At 44.6% G+C, this 20,218-nt stretch overlaps 2 protein-coding genes across 4 annotated transcripts in view; one reads left to right on the top strand and one right to left on the bottom strand.

Moving 5' to 3' along the window:
* LOC126568064 (putative polypeptide N-acetylgalactosaminyltransferase 9) overlaps positions 1 to 20,218 on the top strand; it is a 143,839-nt gene that overhangs the window by 84,796 nt on the left and 38,825 nt on the right. The window lies entirely within an intron of this gene.
* The window catches only part of LOC126567908 (putative inorganic phosphate cotransporter), a 58,644-nt gene continuing 45,898 nt past the window's right edge, over positions 7,473 to 20,218 (bottom strand). The window contains exons 2-4 of one of the 3 annotated variants that reach the window (XM_050224268.1): positions 16,574 to 16,630; positions 8,193 to 9,088; positions 7,473 to 8,111 (exon numbers count right to left, since the gene is read on the bottom strand). In XM_050224268.1, coding sequence (XP_050080225.1) covers positions 7,488 to 8,111; positions 8,193 to 9,088; positions 16,574 to 16,625 — 1,572 coding nt within the window. In that variant the 5' untranslated portion in view covers positions 16,626 to 16,630 and the 3' untranslated portion in view covers positions 7,473 to 7,487. Of the gene's footprint in view, positions 8,112 to 8,192; positions 9,089 to 11,061; positions 11,157 to 16,573; positions 16,631 to 20,218 lie in introns of those variants that run through there. The other 2 variants (XM_050224267.1, XM_050224265.1) reach the window with 2 other exon arrangements.

A 20,218-nucleotide genomic window follows, 5' to 3' on the forward strand; every position in this document is an offset into this window, starting at 1 on the left:
CACCGCAACCGTGATGGTCAGAAAACACAGCAACAGCACCACATACCTTCACGAGCCGGCACACGTACGCAGAATGTGGTTCACACATACATACACACACACACAGTACAACGCTCGGTGGAAAACGGTGGAAAAGCACAACACGCCTGACGCACTGGCTAGCGAACCGAACCGAACGGCATTACAAATCAGATTGATTGAGGTGAAGTTGGTCACTTTGCTCTTGTGCTCACTGCGGGGAGAATTCAGCATGTTATCCCATGCAGGGGTTTTGGATCAGGGTACTTAAAAAAAAAAGATAAAATAGAATTTATATCGTGGAAAGCGAAATACGGTTCTTCTGTCATTTTTTTCTTTTTCATTATCATAATGAGGGGCCAAACACGGAAACATATAAACACAAAAAGCGATAAAATCTGAAACAACTACTAAAACTAGGTTACACTATAAATTCTACTAGTAACCCTGCATTTTATGCAATTTTCTCTCTCTATTTCTCTCCGATTTCGATGATACACTCTCCGGTGGAGCATACAGTGCTAGCCACATGTTTAACTTCACTATGAATTTTTCCTGTTTTCCACACTGTATCACATTTTTCGTCAATGTTATTATTTAAACAAAATTTGAGATTTTTCATGTTTTTCACCATTATCACTGAAGATCAGCCATGCCGTGTAGCTTGAAAATGTTAAGCCTATTACTTGTCGGATACTAAATGCTTAAATTCTCCATTACAGCAGTGATTTTTTGTACAGGAAACTGTTACACACAATCTCGAGTAGATAAGTAATGTTTGTGGAATCAATATTAATGAATGTTCGATGTAAAGTAATAAATATTTTATATCAAATATTTCCAATGCAAAAAAAACTAAAAAAACATGGAAAAAATACTCATTCATTCATTCATTCTTTGACACTTTAAAAATCAACAAAACGATGACTCTTTTATATAGAATTTGAATTTCTATTTATTTTAAATGCCCTACCTCAAAACATTAATCATCCAAAAATGGCTTCGTTTATGGCTAGCATCAACATCAGTAAATACCATACTGGAAGAAACATCTTTGTCAGCGGTTAATCATAATGAGAAAATCGCCGTGCATGTTTGCGTAGAAATTAAAATGCTGATTTCCCTGTGCAATAAGTAAACCTGGAACGAGTCGCCTCAGTAAGCATAAAACTCGACAAAACAAAAACGAATCGAAAAAGATAAAATGCTCAAGAGTCGACCAATTAAAATCAATTCATTCGCAAATCGAAATCGATCACGATCGATCGGCCCCGTGTAGCGTTTTAATTAGCGAAAGGGCCTGGCCTGTCGCGGTTGAATGCAACGGTCACATACATGCACCGGACTGGTGCACTGGTTCCCAGCTGCTACACCACATTCGTTAACAAAACAAATGGTACAGATAATAATTAAAATCTTCGATGGTGCAGAGCGCCATGCTCAACGTGCTGAGATTGATTATCTCATCATTACACCTGTCGCAGGGCATACAAGGGAACACATTGAAAAGTTGAAGAAAAAAAGATCGTTGTCACAGTGCATCTTCACGAATCGAATGTTATTTTAACCACACCAAGTCCCCACCGGGGGCGGGCGAGTAGGCAGTCAGGCATCAACTTACACACCACTCATCAAAATGCCTTTCATGCGATCGACAGCGGGTGCCCTTATATTTTGTCATTTCTGTACGCCTTCGTGGGTTTTTTTTCTGCCCATCTTTCTTCTCTCTATCGTGTCCGCGCTTATTTGATGCCAATTGCCAAACAGCATTCCCGTCAGTACCCGGGGCTCGGTGCTTGCAGCGTGTAAAACTGCAAGTTTCCAGTTCGCTTGTTGCGTGTCCTTTTCCGTACGCGCTTCCTACCAACGCTTCACATCCACCCTCCGGTTCGGGCAGGTCGCAGGTTATGATTGCGCATAAAAGTACAGCTTCATCAGTGTCATTCATGTCAATTTGGTGTGTTTGCTTCTCGTTTGTTTTTGCTCGCATGTGGTTTTTTTTCTCTCTCTCTGACTTGCCACGCTTTTTTCATTCTTTTTGAGTCGATATAGTTTATATCAGTGTTTTTACAACCCTTTTTTTTCAATTTTTTGCTACTGCTTCATAACTCGCAGCCGTCTGTGGAATTATGTTTCGCCAAAGCGCCAAGTAGCGTAGCAAATGGTAAAACCGGCGCGAGTGTCGGTCAGCTCACATTCTTGTGACAGTAAAGTCCCCTAGAGGATTTTAATGAACACAAGATGGTTTTAGGATTGTAGAATTTTCGTAACATCAGTAGTTATATTTAATTTTTGAAAGCAATTTTAAAGCAACTCTTAACGCTATTGCACCATCAAGCCGGGGTAGCTCAATCGAATTTAATTGCTTTTTTCTCAGGTTCTAGGAATCCGATTGACTTGAAATTTGTTTTTGGGAGCAAATTACAGCTACCGTTATATGTACACTTTTTTTCATTTTTCTGAATAGATTAAATCTGATTTTCAGAATTGTTTTTCCCATATGCCACTATTCCAGGCAACCGAGCTGCCCGAGTAGCCAGCAAATTGGGAGGCTTATAATTTTTATTATATGCAATCCAATTGTGATACAATAGTGAAATAAAAATTAAACTAACTTTTCCTCTTTATATTAGTATAAACACATCACATCTGCTCTTAGGCGTTTTCGACTTATGATCGTTCAAAAATGGCATGTTTTTAATTCCCAAAATCGGTTAAAAAATAATAAAAAATAATTATTAAATTGCTTTGCTCATATTTCACAATAAAACGCTTCTTGACGCTATTAAAAGATTATATCACAAGCTTAATGTACGATTTTCAGAATTCAACTACGAGTAAATAATAAGTTACAGATGTTTTTATTTGTATAAAATCCGGTACTGCAGAGCCACCAACGTCATTTATTCAATTCAACTGTGTTTAGGTTATTCAAATCAACCAATTTTATTGATTTCTTTTAACAATAAATTTGGAAAGAAAGACGATGCCGTGGAATGCCGTCATACTTAAAAATATAAAATGAAATGAAATAAAATGAATTTGGAAATAATGTATATTTTACAATAATCTATCGTTTTACTTCGTGTTTTTTCTTATTATCAAGTGCGAGATCTACTATTAACTCGTTACCTCATCGTATTAAAAAATCAGAAAAAATCAAATTACCGTATATCCGTGCTTTACAGTTCTATAAACTGTTTGAGGTATTTTGTTATCAGATTTTGCTAAAATACTCAAACAAGTTTTTTTAGATTTAGATTTCATTTTATCGAAAAAAAAACGTGTCAACTATGAAGATCCATGACTTAGAAATTACTTAGATTTAAGACAGCATTTTTAGTTGATAGAAAGATTAAGTATTAACTAAGCCCTCCTCAGCATATTGCATTGATATTGCACTACGTATAATAAAGTTATAAGCCCCCAAAGTTGCTGGCTGGTGCCCGGTTGCCTGGGTTCATGAACGAAGCTCCACTTTCCCAATACTTTTCTCTCAAAAACCCTGCACTCTCCATGTTAAAGTCGAATGAATCTGCCTTCGAAAAACCGTTCCAACGAGTGTATGGTCTCGCGGTCACCAAAAAGGCACACCACCAACAGCTGCTGTCCCATTCGGTACGAAACCGTCTCAGCAAAAAGGGAACAGCAGCACAGCTCGATCTACTACAAATATGCCGCCATTCGTAATTGCGGCTTAATTCGCTCCCCTCCTGCTCCGCTTGTCAACCTTCCAGCCTGCAGACACCGACCGACACTGTTAATAATTTTGCAATAAAAACATACCGTTCCGAAGCCAACAAGGCAATACAATAACCGTGGCTGTGGACGGACGCCCGTTGCACGATCGGATGGATAATTGGCATTGATTGCTTCTGCCACTACTACTCCAGTAGTGTCGATCAACGAGTTGGCGCGACGTGTTAGTACACTCGCCTGCTGGTCTCCCCAGCTGGCCAGATGATTCATTTCACTCGAGAAATAAAAGCGCGATAAGAAGGCAGGGACAGGAAAGTACAATCACGCTCAAAGAATCTATTCTTCTTGTTGCAAATCACATCACTGTTGTATTCAACCTTCCTTCCTACACCATAGCGAATCAATTTCAAACGCGTCTAACTCAACCGACACGCGCCATTCACAGTTTAAACTACAGTTTGGGTAAACATCCCAACCCAACCTCTCCCTGGGTGGAATCAGCAACCATCAAACGAAACCCTAAACCCGGCACGCGCTTTAGGTAGGTCCTCGTAAATCTTTGCAGGAAGTAAAACAAACCATTCTGCCGGGAGCTAATGGTGGGAGGGAAAAGCCGATCGCTTTTCCCTCCCGAGGATCGAGATTTTGTCAGCTCCGCCAGGTGAGGACGGTCTCGAAGATCGTGGTGCTTCCCATCTATGTCCAATTCATTTACAAACGGTGTGTCATCAACTGGGCGGGTGAAAAGTTATGACGCTAATTTAATTGCTTCGCGGGACAAATTAAATACGCTAATCGATTACGACCATGTGGTTCCCACGGGAGATATTCAATAGGGTGACCTTTTTTTTTTTTTTCATTTGATTTTTGGCCTGCTCGTAGTGCAGACATTGCCAGGTCGCCCACATTTCAGAAAATGGGGTATAAGACTGCAGCCCTGCTTGGCTGACAGTTTGACTCCACTTGATCCAGCCAACATGCTCGCTGTGCTCTAGTGGGACATGAGTCTGGCATCCTGATCACAGCTCAGCTAGCTCATGGGGCACACCGCCAAAGATAGTCCTTAGCTCCCGCTGAGTCCTTCGTCAACATAGTACAGGAATCGTACCCGCAGAGACCTACCAGATGTGTCAGTGTCCGAGCCATTAGAGGGCACGTTTTGCCGAATTTCGCTGCTTACGTTGTCATTCGAAGTTACGATCGTACCAGGGTAGCAGAACGCCTCCACCACGTCCATATCGTAGCCGTGAACTGATATGCTGCTTTCGAATCGCTCTGTATCACGGTCAGAGCCTCCAGCAAGCAGCTATTTCGTCCCATTGATTCGGAACTCCAATTTGAAGTTATAAAGGGGAAATAAATGTTCATTTCAATTCAACAAAATTCCAAACTCACTTCCAGCTTCACATTATTTCATTCAAGCTATTAATTAGATGAACTCGCTTTGCACAGTACAGCATTTACTCTCGCGAACAGTAGAAAAAGAATAAAAAGCCCCTCTTTCAGCTAGAAATGCTTGAAATTCCATTGGTGCCTTCGCCTGCTAGGTTGCAACCGAGTGCATCCCAGTGCAGTTATCGTAACAACAAACGCACAAGTGCCAACGTAAACGCGTAGCGTAACACGTGACCAGGGCCGCGTATCGGGGCGCGATTTTGTTTACATAATCAACAACAAAACCACTGCAACAGAATTGGCGAACAAACTACAACCAGAAATGGGGGAAGAAAAGCAGTACAAAAGAATGAAGAAGAAGCGAGTCAGGGGAGAGGAAAACAAAAGGGAACGAAAGCAACAAAAAAAGTAGTTCATCAAGGAAAAAGGGAAAGCTGGAATTTGAAGCCTCGCAATCGAGTCGAGCATCAGCGAAGCCGGGGAGGGTCATCGGAAAACAATTGTTAATTAATTGATGTAATTAACAGTTCATAATGTAGTTAGAAGGTCGACACTTAGCAGATGCTTTATTGCTGAGAATGTCTGTACTGAGATGCACTTGGTTTTATTTTTTTACATTTTTTTGGACAATTTCAATTATACATTTACAACTGTATTTAAAAAAACACGGATCAAAACGAGCAGGATCTGTTTGAATGATTTTGTTATTGCATACATTCAGGCGCTATATGAATGCGTTTTGCATACCTTTGCGGGTATTTAAAAGGAAATTCATAAACGATGCGTCCAACTAAAAAATTTCTCTTCCCCATCCCCATCTATGAATGAAAAATCGTCCTCGCTACAGATCAAATTCAATTTAACCCTTACAAGAAACACCTCAATCATACGGCCATAGGCACTCACCTATATATCACAAAACTAGCAAGCAACGAATCCCCGGCACCGAACCAGTTAGGGAAAGCAACAAGTTTTCGCGTGCCACGCCACCGTAGCTGCCACCATCGGAAAATGTCTTGCTTCCGGAGTCTTCGGAGTTTCGGTGGCGTCGTTGTCGATTGGTTTCGATACGAAATGGTAACGCTAAAGTCCGGAAGAATACAGGGTAAAGGAATAAACAACATCTCTCAACAAGCTCGGCCGACCCTGCCGGTTGAATTATGTACTCGCATTACGTCAATTTATGTTAACAGGGAGCGCTAGAATGCACGTTCTGACCGGGCAGGCAGGTGCTCCCTACTGTTGCTGATGGGGAGAAAAAACAATTGAGGAATTTCTCTTTCGGCAAAATGAATTTCTATTACTCGTACACGGGATATGGTTTTTTTTGTGGTGCGTTGGTTTGCTCGCATTATAACAAAATTATCATTATCGGTTTTTATTTTATCATTTTGTTGCGGAATTTTTTCCCCCGTTAAGGCACCTGAATGATGTTGGGATGGTGCTTTGTATCACCGTTGCAGGAGAAAGCTTTTTTTGTGTTTGTTATTGTTCAGTTTAACATTAATGAGGGTCTTTTGTTCGTACATTCTTCAAACACTCGCATACACTCGTTCTTCACTCACACGCTGGTTCTAACGTCCTAACAGCTTTTGGTTCCGTTCCGATCGATTATGCGGGCTTTCCTGTTCGGAAATGTTTCGGAAAAATGGAAAACATATTCCGTGAAGCCGTAACGCACATCTAACCGTAACGGTCACAACCCTTATTTTGCATCCGAAGATCGAAATCGGTCTAGATTGGGATGATCCGGATTTTATGGCCTATTAGTGGTAGTATGTTCTCGATTAGTCGCTACGGAAGCTATGTACACACGCACGCTCCACCTTTTGAGTGGTGCATGCAGGTTAGCGATTAGACAAATATCAATGTTTGCGTAGGTAACGTGCTACCTAATTGCACGCGAATAAACGAAACAAAAGAAAAGGATACAGGAAAACACAACTAAAGAGAGAAAGAAAACAGTAAATAGAGGAAAAAGAAGCAATGGAAGAAAATTCACAAAAAGAAATGAACAAGAAAAGAGAAAAGATTAAGAAAAAAGGCAAAAAAGAGCTCGAAAGATCATATGACCAATTGCAACTCGATAACGCAGTTGTAATTCAACAAGAAACAGCCCCGAAGGAGAAAAGGGAGGCAAAAAGCCCATAACAAAACCCGTTTCGCTATGAACGGTTATAAAAAGAAAATAGATAAACAACGGATAAGAAACTTCAGCTTAAACATTACGTTACATTATCAAGAAATATTCGTTTTTTCCCCTTATATAAATACAAACTGTAGTCTCTCTGCACTCTATAGCTCTCGCTAAACTCGTCCTAACTGATATGTATGTTGTTGGTTTTCCGGTTTCGGGTTTTACCGTGTTCCCTAACCTACGACGACTGTTCATTCACGTTCCGATGCGTTAGGGTTGCAACTGTCGTACCGTTGCTGCCGACATTGCTACCATTCATTTCACTGTGCATGGCCGGAGCCTCGATCGAAGGCTTCTGTGGTTCGTCATTCTCCGGATCGTCCCAGAACTGGCGGGCGCCGGACGCGAACACATTGTAGAACGTGGCAGTGAACAGATAGACACATGCCGCTATCACAAACACGATACGCCACTGGGCGATCGTCGGTTTACCCTCGATGATGTTACCGGCCGCAATCGGGGCGAGCAAACCGGCCAAATTAGCCGAGCAGTTGGTGAATGCCATCAGTACGCCCGCGTACCGGGGCGTAATGTCCAGATGGTTGATCTTAAAGCCCGCGTAGATGCCACCGTTCAAGCCAACACCGATCGTCAGGATGGCCACGGTCAGCGCACGGCTGCAACCGGTGAACGAGGCAACGATAAGGGCAATGGCGGGACCATACTGACCGATGCTGTTGGAGATCTTGCGCGTCCAGGTGTGGTTGAAGCGACCCGACGTCAACATCCAGTCAGCGACCCAACCGACCAAGATCGAGAACAGCCACATCGCCAGATAGGGCAGAGCGGACAGAACACCGTTCTGGAAAAAGAAAAACCAAAGTTTAGGTATTCATGTCTTTCTGAAAGTTTGCCACCATTTTTTTTCCATGAGAATACTTACGGTTTTGATGGAGAATCGAAGGACCTGCTTCATGTAGGTCGGTAGCTCCGTCATCAGCGTTTCGTAACCATAGTTCTGACCAAGATGTGCAAGCAAAATGGCGTAGAACGGCATCGACTTTGCGATGCTCATCCACGGAATCGGTGGAATGTGGACTGACGCATTACCCCACAGTGACTGCTGGATGTACTTCTTCTCATCCTCCCGAATTCGAGGATGCGACACGGGATCCTCATAGCAGGTAAACAGGAAGGCGATCGACCACACCGTTCCAATAATACCGAACACGTAGAATATAGATGGCCAACCACCGTCAAACCCGTGGTCCGCCAGCAAACCGGACAAGGGCATCGAAATCACCGTACCGAACTGTGCTCCCGAGTACACGATCGAGCCTACGCGTGACCGTTCGTTCGGTGGAATCCACTTCGCAAGCATGGCATGTGTGCAGGGTACAATCGGACCTTCGCCCAAGCCCTGGATGAAGCGTACAGCGATCAACCAACCGGCACCTCCCTGCCGAGCGGCAACCGGCACCACGAACGCAAACACCGAGTTGATCAGCATGCCCCACCCAAGGAAACGCATCGCACCGTACCGCTTGGCCAACAAACCGAACGGGATCTGCGTGATGACGTAGCCGTAGAAGAAGGACGATAGAATGTAACCCTGCATACTGGTGCTCCAGATAAATTCGCCATCCTGTCCGGAGTCATCCTTATCCTCGCCATAGTCCGTATCGGGACACTCGTCGTCGAACACTTCGGAATCCTTCTCGATGGCGGTTTGGTTTACCATCGCCACGATGGCGACGGACATGTTTGTTCGCATGACATACGCATTTGCCATGCCAAGAAATAGCATGAACACGGTGTAATGTCGGGCACCGAAGCGTTCTGTTGATGAAAGGGAAAAATTGGGAATAAAAGTTACTTATTTGAACGAATTATCCAGGAATATTGAATATGAGATTCACAAGGCCCAGTTGATGATCAGTTGATGAGATCAAGAAATCCAGCCAAATCGCCTAAAATGTCTCCATATCGCACTAAATCAACAAAGAAAGCTGATCACCTACAAGAATTTGGCAATTTGCACCCACTTATCCCCAAAATGACTTAACCCGCTGTCAAACTCAACACTATACGTCAAAGCTAACAAACCATCAAAGAACCCATTACTTTCTGGCTTCACTCACCGCAAATGACACTCATTTGTCAAACCAACCATTGCAGCATGCCATGCTTTGGCTTTTTGGCAAACCATCATCAAACCATGGCACGAGTCGAACGAAAATGAAAACCTCGCAAAACAACAGAAAGCTGACGTTCATCAGCTCACACGAAGATCGACGAGCGGAGGATCCCGCTTCGGGATTCGGCGATCCTCAGCCCCGATGTGGTAAGATTATATTTTGCGCTTCAGTCAACAGTGTGCGCACGTGCCAGCCATCATCATCATCATCATCAGCAGCAAAAACCATCATCTTAACCGCAGCTCTGCAGTTACACAGGATGGACAAAATTGCAACATTGCATGTATTTACCCACGGGACCGAAGTCAGCAAACGAAACAAAGCTGATTTATTTATGGAACCGACTATTAGGTTCGGCCATATGCAAGTACAAAGACTCGGATTACACTGCACGATTTTAGTATGGATAAACAGATAAACTCTTCATCCGTTTTGGGGGATACAATCTTGCACGTTAACGCATTATAAGCCATTAAAGTGTACGAAGATATGCAACACTTTAGACGAGGTCTGGACCTGGGTGGAACTTTCCGTCGTTATCATCGGATCGCCCCGAAAAGCATATCCGGCGGTGTTTGAAAAGCTGACGAACAAATAAAGCTTGCCGGGCGCAGTTGCAAAACCAATGTTCCCCATTGCAGCAGTGCAAACACCTTCAACAGTTTAACCCCTAGCAACAAGCGAAGTAGCAATTGGAAAAATTTAATTCAATAGGAAAATTGCTTCTTGTGTGATCTGATCAAGTGAATGATCAAGAAGATATCCGCTTAGAGGTTCAGCCAAAGGCATTAAGAACACTTCACACCGGTGACGACACCGGAGACCGTAGACCACTTAAATCTATTCAGCACACTCCACCACTAATCCTGAAGAGCTGCTGCTGCTTCAACCCTTACCCGCACGTGCTTCACATAAGGGTGGGAGTGCAGTGGGGGGTCATAAAAACGTCCTCCCTTATCACGATGCGATGGTGCAGATAGAGCGTGACTTCGTCTAACCTCACACATCGAGGATAGTAGCAGTTGACCTAGTGGGTAAGAAGATATCCCCAAACACTAGAACTTGTTATCGAGCTTCACACTTGATCCAAACCTACCCAATCAATCAGTGAGCTGATGATGGTTGATAATGATGATAATGATGTCAAAGAGAGCTCTGTCGAACCGAGCAAGTCATTAGTTTCTTCCTGCTTCTAATCTAATCGTATCAGCACGCCACAGAATGTTAACATGCGAACGGACATACTTCTTTCATTGTCTTACACACATGGAAGGCGAGAAGGCGCTTAGCGCCATTTTATTGATTAATTGCCGGATTGATCCTCACAACATCGCGCAGTTCACGCGTGCGGTCCACGAGGACGTTCGCATGGAGGTTGGCACTATAAATCATGCAGATTAGATTTTGGCGATAGGTAAACAATCGTATCAATCGAATGTTTAGTATCGAGCCGCCTCAATGTGCGAACTGAGCGCAACTTTTTGGCATTCAGTTCAGTATGCCCCGCTGACATTATGGAGCTTATTTACAACTTGCCTACAGGTCATCCCCACACCAACCAGCGATCGCTAATTTCACTTAACGAGACACCTACACGGAACGCTTAATTCTTACTTGTCGGCAAGATGCCCTCGTCCGACGCCATGTCGGCCTGCTCCCACACGAGGACATGGCCCGATCGATTTCGATTGTCCGCCATCTTTGCTGCTGGTATCTGGTATACACACACACGCGACACTTGGAGCGCACTTGGGTCTTATGCTTTTGAGTTTTGGAGAGAAATAGTTCTCCGGGTAGCGGCTACCTGCCAAATGTCGTTCGACTTATCCGTTTTCTGCACTATATTACCACCGCTGTACCACACGACAGGTGCACACGATACACATTAATATGGCGCCGAGGTGGCGTCGAGTGGCATCAAGTGGACACTCTTGGGTCACGCGAGTAAATGCTCATCAGCGGCAAATCCAGCTGATGGATGTCCTGCTCTGGTGCATCTCCGACCAGTAGGTATTGCACACAGGTCACTACCGCGAACACTCGGTCTGTTTACACCAGCGAAGCACGTGAAGAATCAATGGGAGCGTTGACGCAAAACCAACAGCTGATTTATGTTCATTGAATAGTGGTAGTGGGCGCCTTTGCCTTGCACCAGCGATCACGTGTAGGGCGCGGACTACCGTAAAGTGCAAGATGTTCACGATCGCTGCCGTTCCGACCCGATCAGCTCGTTCACTTCCGACGAACTGGGAATGGTTCGGTGTGTGAACCGGTGGTTTTGTTTCAGCAGCTCTCGAACCACCAACCAACGATGGGACGTGGGGGGGGGGGGGGGGGGGGGGGGGGTGTGCACTGGGGTGTGGGGTATGTAAATACAATTCAACCCCCTTTCCCTTACTTCGTCGTGCTCTTCGTGGTCGGCTTCTTCTCACACCTACCGAGACAAATCGGTAGAGATTCCGGGTCGGGGACTCGTCTGAACCTTCTCTTATCAACCGGCGCCGTTTCGTGTGCAAATTCTCACGCGGATAGCTGTTCTGAGAGCTGCCAGACTTCACCAGCAGTGCATCACTGTACTGACTGAATGCGTCGGCTTCATTCACAGCGATAGGCAGAGGGTTCTGTATAGTTCGAAGAATACTATCCTCACACGCACACCAAGTAAACTCAAAAAAAAAATAAACGAACTAGAAACGTTGCGTCTTCGTTACACACGCGGAATCACTAATCCGTGGCAGGGAGGTGCGATACGCGCCTTCAACACAGACCGTGTGCTGATAACGCGCCTTTCCCCCACACAACTATCATCAGAAAAAACACGCGGTCCGCCGACGGCCCTTTTTGGCTGGCACAAACACGCACTCACGGCACGAGTGGACACGGAAGTGGGTGAGACGTGCGTGGCGTTTACTATTTTAACTCCCTTGAAAACGCACACACACACAAATACACGCACAAGAAAAAAAAACGATTCACAAAATGCCAAACAGTGCCCTACACACCGAGAGAGAATCTGCTTAGAAGCACCAAAACAACGGTTGGGGAGGAAAAAAACGTGCTAACTGTCAACCACACACCATGTGGTTGCCGTGGTGATCCGAGGCATTAGAAAGACGCAACAACGCCTGCCTACTATACGGGCGAGTGGTCGTAAACGTAAAGCGGACGCTGCAGGAATGTGTGTACGCAGTTAGCCGCATCGAGACGGATATGCACACACACACACTTTGGTAAGTGCATCGGAGTCGCGTATCCGGCGTGTCACGCCAGGTTTTGTGTGTGACCTAGTTCTTCCCTCACCAATGACCCTCGAGATGGTACGTGACGGTGTGCCTCGTTCTAAGCAAACATCGCCCACTTGATGCACCAAACACTGAGACAACAATCAAGTATTATCAAAGGTTAAACCCGTTGCTGCCGTTAAACAGTCATGCGATGTCATCTACACCGTACAGTAAATGACCGACAACACGCCTTACTGAGGCGAACGAAAAAACAACGACGACGTTTGCTATCTTCTTAAAAATAAGACACACCATGTGTGTATCTGTATAGCTGGTCAGGTTCGATGAGGTTTTGCTGTAAAAATAGCGCCCACTAGCGTCCTAAGCATCTGCAGTCTGATCAGAATGAGACAACCAGACCCTTTAGAAAACCTCAAAAAAAAAAAAAAAAACGCTACACATCTTAATCTTCACCAAGATCCGGATTCCACCCCCCTTCAAGGTGTGATTATTTCTGTGCTCCAAGTTTATTTACCTGGATCTCGGTTTTGCTGGCTAGTACAATCGCAAACGCAATTAGGTTCCCATCATTTAATATCCCTCGGTCTTGGGGCTTAAGACGAGAGGGCCACCTAATAAAATAACACGACTGCATCATTTTTCGCTCACGCAAATGGCCCGGCATGGGTGGTGTATGATCATACCCGCTGGACCCGCGATGGCCAGGACAAGTGCAGGCTGTTGTCCGTCAAGTGGCGCCTACGCGCAGCCACTAGCTATCATGCTCAGAATTAGCAATGTGTGCTACATTCTTGTGCGCTCCGTTTCGCCAGGGCGTCCCACGTTCAAGAATTAAGAAGACACGGCCCACCCGGAGGAAGGGTGGTCCGAGATCCAATGTATCCTACATGGCGATTTATTATCCCAAAGCCTCCAGCACAGCTCCATAAATACGATCGCGGCAACAGCGCCCAGGGATCAAACAAAGGGTTTTACGCGTTGGGGCAACGGTGTCTGTTCTGTTTGTCAAACACCGTTCCAGGGTGATAGCGTAACAATAGTGAATCAGCTCATCATTATCTTCACCACCATCCCACTCAACCACCGACCGGATGGACATCGTATAGTCAGTCACCTTCCATCGATCATTGCCGGATAGCAGATCAGCAGTGTTTCACACACCAAACATTGAATGATAACAGTATGTCTAACAAAACAACCTAACACCCACAATATGGAGGATGTACAAACATATATAGTGCGTTCGCCACAGCCACAAGATAAGCACGGACGCACTTTTTGCCAATAGTCTAAATATGTTTTCGCCAAACGAGATGGTTGGTTCGTCGTCACGAAAAAAAGCCATAAAATTTGGTAAATAAAGGGTTAACCTTCCCGGTTTTCAAAAACAAAACACCAATAAAGCGGATAAGAAGACATCCGGTTCCTAAGCAAAACTGCGTCAAAAGAGTTTGGTACGCAAATGATTATTTTGTGGAGGAATTATTTTAATGTAACAATGTTACTGAATTATGCAAACATAAATCTGGTTTTAAATCCACCAACAGGCTCAAGATCAGTATGCACGTCATTCGAGGCCATTTTTTTTTTAATAATTAATGCCATTTAATTAACTTTGATTCAAGAGATTCTTTAGGGCGCTAGCAAACAATATTACATTAAAAAAAAAACATGATAAAATATAATTTTTTAAAAAACATAACAGCTTTCCTCCGTGCCATTCTGCAGGTGAAATGTTTCAATTTAAATTTCAAATTACAACTCTTTTTTAGCACAGTGAAATATTTCACCGTAGTAAATTTTCCACATGATTCCAATTTTAAAATCGAAACATTTCATGCTGCTAACGAACGAAAGCAAAAGCATGCCCATTACCGTGATTCTCAAGCAATTCCTTTCCAATTTACGGCGCGTGTTATGTTTAATTGATAGTGGGTTTTTCATTTTCGCTTGCCTATTTTCGCTTGCCTATTCTTAATGAGGAAATAATCAACAAATCTCTCCCTCTCCCATGAAGCTCCCAATTGTGTTGCCGTATCTTGATTCGGTAATCTTTGGCATGCGAATCTCAAGGCCCGTGAAGCGATAATTGAACAATTGACAAACAGAATTAGCCTGTACAGGAAATGAGCGATTTGTCGCCAACGCTTGAATAGGTGTACTTTTTTGCTGGATCTATTGCTGAAATGCACTTCTTTCAGAGAAGTGTGTGTAGTGGGGTCATTCGCAATGTATGCTAATGTAAGGGTGAAGACCTCAGCCTGCGCCGTCTCGACAGATAAAAGCGGCCAGACGCACGATAACGGAAGATGAGTAACGCTACATTAGCTTGTTTGCATGTCATCTTGGTTGTTTTCTTGCCTACTTCCGACGGATGTAATAGAAGGCTTTATTTTACGTTTCCGTTTTTCGTCACCCTTGGTGACATAACGCACATAACGCTCGGATTAGTCAACGATGATGCATGCATGTTGTGTTGCTAAAATACACACAGTTAATAAGTGCTAATTACTGGTAGAACTTCCTCTCGTTGTTACAAAATAGTTGCTGATGATGCAAGCCGACAAAAAAGAAACGAGACAAGTATTAAGCACATTCCAGCCGCCGGAACAAAGAAAGCGCCGGCTGGATCAAAAAAGAAACCCGAAATGAGGTATAATTTTGGCATCTTTTTTTCCCTTCCAGCTTGTTTTCAAAATTTATCTTCCCATCATCAACAACTTCAACCCGTCCATGACAAGGTATAATTATTATCCCGTTTCGGCGTTTCTCCCTGTTTTTGCAAAATCCAATGGCACTGAGGCACGTCGAACTATCAACAGCAAGGTGTTTTCAACTCATCATCACTTCCATACACACTCAGTTTCTATTAGCCTTTAACGGCCACTGCTAATAGTTTGTAATTCTATAAATATTTCACAATTATCACATCTCTAACTTGCTGGCCAGCCAAGTGTCCTATAAATGTCACCACTCGTGTGACAGGGTGCGGTCGTAAATGAATGTTAATTTGAAACTCCAGAATAGCCACAGATCTATAGCGTCCAGAAATGCACGCCGGCTTCGCCGGAAGCATTCCTAACCTAAGAAAAGTGTCGCACTCGTGCGCAAATACGCTCTCCTCGCTATCTACCTCTCCTGCTCCAGTAGCAATAGCCTCCGTGGGACGTGTATTGCATCGCCGATGAGAGCTGCATCGCACGTCATGGTGATACACGTTTTGCACATTCCACATTCGGCCAACGTTTAGTTTGCTTGTCCGTGAACCACGTGACGCACCACCACCACCACCACCATCACCTGTGTTGTGACCATGTGTGGCTGTGAGTACGCTTCAGTGCGCATCCGAGACCTTACAGAGGACGAACTAGTCCACAGAATCTAGCTAGAACTCTTCCGCTATCAGCTTACGCGCATCTCTCGGCCTACTTCCCCCAGTACAATCCGGAAGCCACAATCAAGCACGCCGGCATATACGAACCAACGGACATATAGGACAGACAGAGTCTAGTCTATCATTATGCTGTCGTGTCGTACGACTGCTTAAAAAAGTATGCAAAAACAGGCACACCTGTACACCGCAACAAACCGTTCGCCATCGAGCGCAAAGTAAACATCTAAAGGCCAGCGAACTGCACGCAAATATACTGGGCAACAAACCGCAAGGTGTGCGCGTTTGTGTGCCTCAATGTCACGGTCACTGCTGTTCGGCCGCGTACACTTCACCCAGAGACACCAGCAGGCGCCAGAGCATGAACACGAAAACCGTTGATGTTATGATGTTATAAAGCACAGTTATGGGCTGGAGGTGATGTCTCAATTATAGCTACACTTAGCTGTCAAAATTGGCTACTAAAATGTGTGCGGGATTCTATACTTACGGTTCGGTTTCTCCGGTTCGGCATTCGCCAGGTACTCCTTGCTGGCGGTCATGATTGCTTGTCGTGTAAGTTGTGCGGCTCACTTTCTCCTTTGGTTTTAAGCGCTTCTGGTGATGGTGATGTTAACGATGATGAATAATAGTAATACTGTTGGTGTTCTTAGTAGTCTCGTCAACGATCCCGCTATTTGTCCGTAAGCCGTCCTTCGTACTTGGTACGTTTCGTTGATGGACGTTGTTCTTGCGTTCTTCTTAGTACGACAAACTGAGCGTACTTTGAAAATGGCTTACTACGACTTACTACGATAAAGTTGCTATAATGCGATCTCAGTGGGGTTGCTGTTGTTGTTTGGGCGATTTCATTTCTATATTGTGAGAAAAGAGAATAAAAAGAGAACAAAAATCAAAATGCAAATTAATTTAAGTGGTTTGTAAACTGGAAGACGAAAAAATATATCACTGATGCTAGTTAAATATTTGGCGTAAGTAATCACTTGCAGTTAAAGTAAATGAATACACAAACAAACAAACAAACACACTTCAACAAGAATCACTCATCCATTCTCGACTGACTTCAAGCTCAGCACTACACCAACGTGCCGCCTGCCTGATTAGCATCAGGCACTCTGACAATTTGGATGCCCAAAACTCATCCAATAGTCGTCATTCCGACAAGTTGTTTTTGAAACTGGAATCATCCAGAACCGCACGCTTGTGCTTTTTTGTTTGTTTGCCAATCCGATTCGCGTCACCGTCGATTCGATACACCGACCAGTGAAACGTGAGATATAGCCCATTATTTGGCCCAACGCCACACCTTTAGCTTTTGGATGTTTTCTGCAACAGTCACGTGATTGGATGGTGCGCTACATCTACATACTAAAGCTGCCGGCACATTAAAATATTCCATTCGTGATCTTAGCTTTGGGAGCGAATGGTCATAAATAATTTTTGGAGCCACCATTAGACATCACCAAAAATTACTTGTCAAGCAGGTTACGTCGTTGCATAACGGTCCGCCCGAAAACAAACGGGGCCACAACAGACACCAGACAGCGCTTTTGCGAAAAGTCACTTTTCGTTGGCAAAGTTTGGCTGGCTTCGGCACACGGCTTCCCGGCTACAGCACAATGTCAGAGCGCTAACTCGACGCCGAAGGTCTTGTCGCCCCAGTCGCCAATTATCACACTTTCACCCGATCACTGCGCCACTCTTATGCGTTGCAAAACTCTTCAAAACTTCGACACGAAAGCAACTGTTCCTACCGGCGTATCCTATTGTATTTGCATGCCCTGTAGTATAAGCTGCTGCACAGCTTCAATCTCCTGCACCACGTTTAGCACAACCGTCCGACCCGATAGCCATTGCACAATTGCGCGTGGAACTAACGAGTACGAGAGCTACAGTGCCTCACACTGCTGACGTCCAATGCACACATACCCAAAGGGGCACCACCGACACATACACCGGTGAAAAGCTATATGCACACACGCATAGACATGACGCATCGCAAGTGCCTCGGGAAAGGCATTAATGGAAATTGAGAATAATGTTCAACACCTGCCACCCTGTTTATGGTGCGATGATGATGCGATGTGAAATGCGAACACAAAGAGGAACGGAAAGAAACATGCCATCCAAACAACCTCACCTCGATCGATCCGACCGATCGTGGCGTGTGTGTGTGTCAGAAAATGACCTTTCGACAAAAAAAAATTGCGAAACTGCAATGGGACCAACGAAAAAAAGGGTCCAACGAGCAGGTAACTGCAGGATCACGCATCGTTACCTTCCAGGAACTTGCAGGACTTGAATGAAGCGGTGGCATGGAAGATGGCAACCGTTCAACATAGGGAAGAATGTTACCGTAACCTGTTGCTGTTGATAAAGAGAAAAGGAAGAACATTCCACCGGACATTCTTGGGCGATTTCCATTCTTTGGAGAACCACAACCAAGCGTTCAGGATAAGGCAAATTGCACGTCAGACACGTATCGTGCGATGCAAAAAAAAAAAACATCACGTAGAGGGAGAGGTGAGCAGGTTAGGAACTAGGCTAGGTTCTGAGTCGCCAACTGTGAGTTCAAAGTCATGGTCACAGCTACAGACCGACTGAGCGTGCTCACTTTCATCCGCAAGAGTTCCTTTGCGATCTCGTCGATCGCGCTGAGTCGAGCAGCAAAAAGGTGGGTAAGAAAAAGGTCAGCCACGATGGCGTCGATCGGTACTACGGTCGAAGATCAGGACCAGGGACGCTGGGAAGAGTTATCACTTTCGATTTTCGAGCTCCGAAAACCAGACTTCCCAAGATTTCAGCTTTACCACATTTGTTTGGTTCATCGAGCTCTTCCATGGTTCACCAATCGGACTAGCCTTGTGAGCTCGTGTAGTCAACTGAATAAATATTTATGGCACATGCCCACCTCACAGGCACCACCTCTCAAGCATAAATAAATATGTCGCTGGCACGAAGTGCATCGAAAGCTCCGTTTCTTCATTTGTATGAGCGAAGAAACGTAACGGTTCCAGGTTTACTTGCCCAGAATCGGGGTTGAGCTTTACCACCTCGTGTGTACAGCGGGGCGAGCTCCCTTATCAACAATCAGTCAATGTACCGTGTTTGAACGTGCGGTATAAGAGCGAAGTTATTATACCCACGGGTACTTCACTGCATCGCGTTGATTAACTACTATCGGCGGTAAGCTTAGAGTCACATAATTCCTGCATACCGACAATGGGGAACACTTGCCCCCCTAGTCAGTCAGGAACAGGAGGAGTCCCATAAAAAAATAGCGACGGGGTTTAAACGTTAATCCCCCGATTGAAGTACAACGTTCGCCCGTTCATCGGAGAGGGAGAGGGTTGCTTGTGGGAATAAAACAACTATTGGGATACCTCATGAACTGCTAGCAGCTACTGGAACGCGAAGGTGAGATGAAGTTCACGTAAGCACACCAGATTTTGCTAAACGTTAAACCGATACAGGTGTAATCATTTTGCAATGACTGTCACTTTCATACTCTATTCCACCATTTTGGATTGCTCTTTTCGATTTCCACTCGTCTAGCCCGCGATTCGGATGCTAGTGTAGACACAACCTTGACGAAACAATCGGATCCCTCCATTCCGCTCCACCAGCGGGAAGTATGTACCACCAAGCAGTGGTCTCATCAGATCTCTAAGGTTCACCTTCCGCGATTCACATTCATCAATGTCGGGTTTGGGTGAATATTCAAATCTACCCTGCCAACAGCTGCAGTAGTAGTAGCAATGTAGGGATCCATTGTACAGGGTTTTGATTCATTCGTCTCCTCTACCTCTCTCCCCAGTACTGGTAACGTGCCGGGTTGTTATCGGTGACTTCCTTTGCCAGACAATCAAGTTGATGTTGTTTTTTTTTCCCAGCCACATTTCCCGCGCCTCACCTTTCATCGGCTAACTTCCGTAGGAGGCAACAACAATATGTACACAAGCCACAACAACACAGTAATAATACTGGCCACAGGTAGAGTTATGGCCGCTATTTACTCTGGTTGATTAATTTATCTGTAGAGCTGTGCTTTCATTCGGCTCAGAATCGATCATGTGAAGGGTGAGAACACCATAAACATGCACCGGGGTTTTCCAAGGCATTTCAAGTGAACGAT

This window comes from Anopheles maculipalpis, chromosome 2RL (assembly GCF_943734695.1).
Source record: "Anopheles maculipalpis chromosome 2RL, idAnoMacuDA_375_x, whole genome shotgun sequence".
In the NCBI taxonomy this organism is placed as follows: Eukaryota; Metazoa; Arthropoda; class Insecta; order Diptera; family Culicidae; genus Anopheles; species Anopheles maculipalpis.